General features: G+C 42.8%; 1 protein-coding gene across 1 annotated transcript; it reads left to right on the top strand.

Moving 5' to 3' along the window:
- The first annotated feature begins 297 nt into the window (after positions 1-297).
- LOC130890395 (putative sperm motility kinase W) lies at positions 298-1,815 on the top strand. The gene has a single exon (XM_057794326.1). It carries the CDS (start codon positions 298-300, stop codon positions 1,813-1,815), a length of 1,518 nt encoding a protein of 505 aa, XP_057650309.1.
- Positions 1,816-5,207: the final 3,392 nt, after the last annotated feature.

Raw genomic sequence — 5,207 nt, 5'->3', positions numbered from 1 at the left:
CATTTGGTTCATTGTTGAAAATAATCAAATCATTATTTCTCTGATGTAAGTATTTGTATTTGCATGGACACAAAAGCGATTCCCTCTTTAATCTTTACTGTGATTCATTGTTTACTGCTTTGAGGTTGGGTTCTTCTAGTATTTCTACGTCCTTGAAGTGCATCATTAGTTTTGTTTGGGAAATCTAAGATTTGATGACCATGGATTCATAGTGCTAGACCTGCATCTTAACGTTGATTAAATGTTTGTTTCTAGCATTGCCTGCCAACAAGAGAAGTAGGTGGATTGAGACGACGCATGATGGCCAGCCCCTGGGACGAAGACATCCTTGACAAAGAGTTCAAGATCTTAACACCTCTAGGTGTAGGTTCTTTCGGGGAGGTGAAGCTTGCCTGCCACATTCCCACCAAAACACAGGTTGCTGTCAAGATTCTTAGTAAAAAAAGCAATGCTCTGGGTAAGATGAACTCTGAAGTAAAGATCCTTCAGACTTTGGAACACAGTAACATCATTCATTTTTTTCACGCCATTGACACACAGTCAAGGACTTATATAATCACAGAGTATGTGGCTGGAAAGGATCTACAGATGTTCCTCAGTGAGGTTGGATGTTTAAAGGAGCAGGAGGCTAGACCCATCTTCCAACAGGTCGTATCAGCGGTGCATTTTCTCCACCAAAGACGCATTGCACATCGCGATATTAAATTGGAGAATATCCTTATTGACGGAGATGGCAACGTCAAGCTTTGTGATTTTGGTATGGCAATTCATCTTGCAAAGGGGCAGATGTTGAAAAAAGTCTGTGGTTCTTTGCACTATATGGCTCCAGAGATGTTGGCAAGGAAACCTTATGATGGGCTGGCTGTTGACATGTGGAGCTTGGGAGTCGTCCTATATGCAATGGTCACAGGACAATATCCATATGCAGAAGACACATTACATGGTATGCACAGGCTCATCACCAACACAAAGTATCCCATCTTCGATCACTTGTCAAAACCCTGTCACATCACCATTGCACAATTACTCATGGTTCCCACCAACAGGAGAATAACAATATGTCAACTTCTGAAAAGACCGTGGCTGGGCCCCATAAAAAAACATACAACACCTACAACTAAAGAAATCCTTCCAAGGCTTGTAGAGACTATGTGCACCATGGGTTATAACTTGGAAGATATTTTTTCATCACTAAGATACAGGCAACCAAATGAAGTAACAGCAACTTTTAATATTCTAAAACACAAATTGAGGTGTGAGAGCAGTTTCCAGCAAACTGAGCATCCGTGTTTAAAGAGAAGCCACATAGATGCTCATCACCCTCTATTCTCATTGAAGAGGAGAGCCAGTGAACCAGCCCTTGCACCAAATAGAGAAGCTAGGAAGAGACAATCTAAAGAAGAAGGTGTAGAAGGAAGACACAAGAAATGTCAAAGTCTTATGAAGCTCAACAAATACTCCTGCCTGGAGCTGAAACCCTTTTCAGACGTCACAGTCCCAGAAGGAGATGTCCTGATGGCTAATGTTATCAAGTGTACTACTGGGGACATTGGAGACAACATGAATTCTTTGGACAGCTCGCCTGGTGATCTCTCCTTATCTGAATCACCCTTGGATGGAAGACCCACATTGTTTCTGAACATGGACTTCTCGAGTAAGGAACTATCCCTGGAACCCAATATGCCCAATGACCAGCCTCAGATCGGATCCACAAGCTCTGCATCCAGGCCATTCACGGGCTGGAAACGGATGAGGAAGCGAATTTCGTATGTTCTCGGTGCACTGTTGATCTGTGGCATGCCCATTCCAGACTGAACTCTGAATCCTTGTGTAAGCTTTAAAGAAAGAGATGATGTGATAGTGTAATGTGTAAGGTGCCCAATTGCTTAGGCCACCAAGATGTTCCCTTCCATTGTATTTTAACTCTGTTATATTAATAAATATATTTTTCTAAATGACAAAAGTACAGTCTCATATGGCACCTGTTATGTATCTCCACCCTGAAGTCAAAACCACACACAAACACAGAGAGAAATGCATGAACACATACAATTGGGTGTCAGGGCCTGCAATGTATACAAACAAAAACTCTAAGCCCTCCACATAGTGTTGATTCATGACTTATTTAGTATCATAATGTGTATAGACACTGTCTCACATAAACATATATGTGTATGTTTCAGGTCTTCCTACTTATTCTCTGCCATCCCGACCAAGCAACAGCCCCTTTCTCATATCTACACATCAGGCCCGACTGTAAACCTCTCCTCTAACAATTTTAAGTCCACTTATATAAACCAAATTTGTTATTAAACTTTACTATAACCCCCTGCCTGATTATCATGGTCACGATATTCACAAAAGGCAAGTGTCTCTTTCTCTTATATTTCTCTGCTTTTCATCTCAACCATACACTGGGATGGATAAGCATCACGTACTACACCGAAGTCCCTACACTACATTCAAATAACTACAAACAGATGACAGGGTAGGTGGCAATTCCTCCTGTGCATTCCCTCCAAACCAGCTACGGTCCTCTCATACAAAATGGGTTTAGCTCCTGCTAGGTACAAACTTTCCTATAACAAAACCACACATAAGCTGGTGTTCATTAGCACACAACATGGTATTAGAGTTTCTATTGCTGTGGAGTACACATTGACCACTTACAAAGGAAATTATTTAGCTAGATGACTAAGTAAAGCTTCAGAGGTTTAATCTAGGATCATCCTTCACAGACATGGTGGCATGCAAGAATGCATGGTCCTGATGAAGGAGCTGAGAGTGGATGAGGACATAAATTTTCATCCTACAGATAATGGGAAGTGGTGTAGTACAGTGCACATAGCTTGAGTCCATATTCCACCTCACAGCTCCGTCCACAGTGACAGACATCCTAAAACAAGGGCACAATTCTCTAACAAAGTCACACTTTCTATTAAGGCCACACCCTGGGATTTTTTCGAGGCTGGTTACATTCAAGCTATCCCCTTTCATCCCTGTGCCCTATAAACTTGTAGCAATATCATAACGCAAATTTCGTTTATGCAGCTTCAAATTCGCCCATTGTATACCACAGTCTCCACAATGTTTGAACTCAACGTTGAATGTCTACTCTGAGGAGGTTCATATAATATTTTAATTATAATCTGCTGGAAAATTAAAAAACAAAAGCCATTTAAAACACTTTCAACCTAAAATGTTAAAAGATATGCACTACTGTTCAAAAAGTAGGAAAGAGAACATAGTGAGGAGATACTAGACCAAAGCAAACTGGACCAAAAAAATCAGTGCTTACTCCAAAGTCTGCATCTTTAAGTCTGATGCCAAAACGCTTTTCCGATATCCAACTTTTTTCAGCTCATTGCTGGCAACATACTTTCTTTCTTCCATTTTAAATGATTTTTATAATATGATCTTTTTCATTTCACATAGCTATCCTTGTTCAAACTCCCTTCTCATTTCCTGTCTCACCCATTCTTCACTCTCTTCTGATTAAATAATAATGTGAAACCAAGGGAAAATATTTAGAGATCCTCCTGGATTTGGAAGCAGACAAGATTGCCAGGCAAAAGGTGGAAGCATGGGCATGGGATGTTGTAGGGAAAGAGGAGAGGGAGAGAGAGTAGCGAGAAGAGGAGGTTTGGGGAGAGCTTGGGGGAGTGGGATGGTTGAGATGGAGGAAGGACGGATATGGAAGCAGGGAAGAAGATATCTTAATTAAGGGAGACAATAAGTGTTGGCAAGAGGCTTGGCTTTAGAGGGGTTCCCATGTCCATGATATGTCTGCAGCTAGGACCCTGGGCAGTGGAGGAGAGGGTGCCTGAACTGACCTTGTCCCATAGTCAGACTGATGACTATCTTGAATATCACCACAGAATGTTCGTCTGGCGACAGATGGAGATAGAGACAGAGACCTCCATCCAAGCACTGGACTGAGCTCCCAAGGTTCAGTTGAAGAGCAGAAAGAGGGAGAATATGAGCAAGGAAGTCAGGACTGCAAGGGGTTGGTTTACCAGCTGAGACAGTGTGCTTGATCTAATGGGAGCTCACCAAAGCCAGCTGGACTGGGACTGAATGAGCGTGGGAACAAACTGGACCCTCTGAATGTGGCTGACAGTTGGGACAGAATTAGAAGCCAATGATAATGGCACTGGGATTTTTCTCTACTTAATGTACTGGCTTTTTGGGGTCCTAGCCTAGTTAGATGCGTACCTTTCTAAGACAGGATGGAGCGGGGAGGACCTTGGACTTCCCACAGGGCAGGGTACCACCCTGCCCCCTCTTAGGATTGGAGGGTGCGAGGGGTAGTGTTAGTGGGGGAGCATGAGTAAAATGGGAGAAGGGGAAATGTGGAAACTTTGAATGATATTATTTATAAAGCAGAAAAATTACCACAATTAAAAATGAATAAAAAAGAGAGAGAGAACGAGCCTAGGGATCAAAACTATGATAGTGATACTCACAGGAATAGCTGATACGAGATAGTGAGAGATCAGTGACTGTGGACTGATAGAATGGAGCCTGTAAAAAACAAAATTAGAACCCCTGAATGTGATGGAGAGTTGTGAGGATTGGGCCACTGACTGTGGAACCAGCATTTATCCCTAGTGCTTTAACTGTCAACATACTGTTTTCACTTAGGCTGATGCTACACTAGAGTGAAAAACTTTGGGGCACTTTAGCATTACTGCACCCCCCTTCCTGGGAACCACTACCCTGGTAACCAACGCCATATGCACTGGAGTTTTGAGTACTTTCCATCCCCTCTGTAGTCTTCACAGTAGACCCAGAACCTGGACCTGGGGTGAGACGAGCTGCAGGTGTTGCTCCTTGTAATCGCCATAGCACTGATCAATTCGAGTTAGCTGGCCGTGGAATGAACTAGTCAAAATAGTTGACAAATGATTTCTGGACTCTCCCTTTGATTTTGTACTACCCCTCCCTGATTTTGTGCTTTTTCCTTTAAAAGGGCCTGTAGGAGTCAAAGCAGGGTTCTTTTTCCTCTCAAGGCTGAGGGATCTCTGCCACAGCAGCAGAATAAAAATTCTTCTTGCTATTGAATCAACCGTTCTGAGAGTGTCTCTTGGGGTGACCTCCTCCCTGGTGGGGCTAGGTCCCAACAAGAGAAGCAGCTACCCTTGGCAGATAACCAATGGTTCTGGCATCCACAAAATCTTGGTGTACTCTAGGCAATACAGGCTTCA

This window comes from Chionomys nivalis, chromosome 19, assembly GCF_950005125.1.
Source record: "Chionomys nivalis chromosome 19, mChiNiv1.1, whole genome shotgun sequence".
NCBI lineage: Eukaryota > Metazoa > Chordata > Mammalia > Rodentia > Cricetidae > Chionomys > Chionomys nivalis.
The sequence above is the reverse complement of the archived record's forward strand: the minus strand, read 5'-3'. Positions and strand labels throughout refer to the sequence as shown.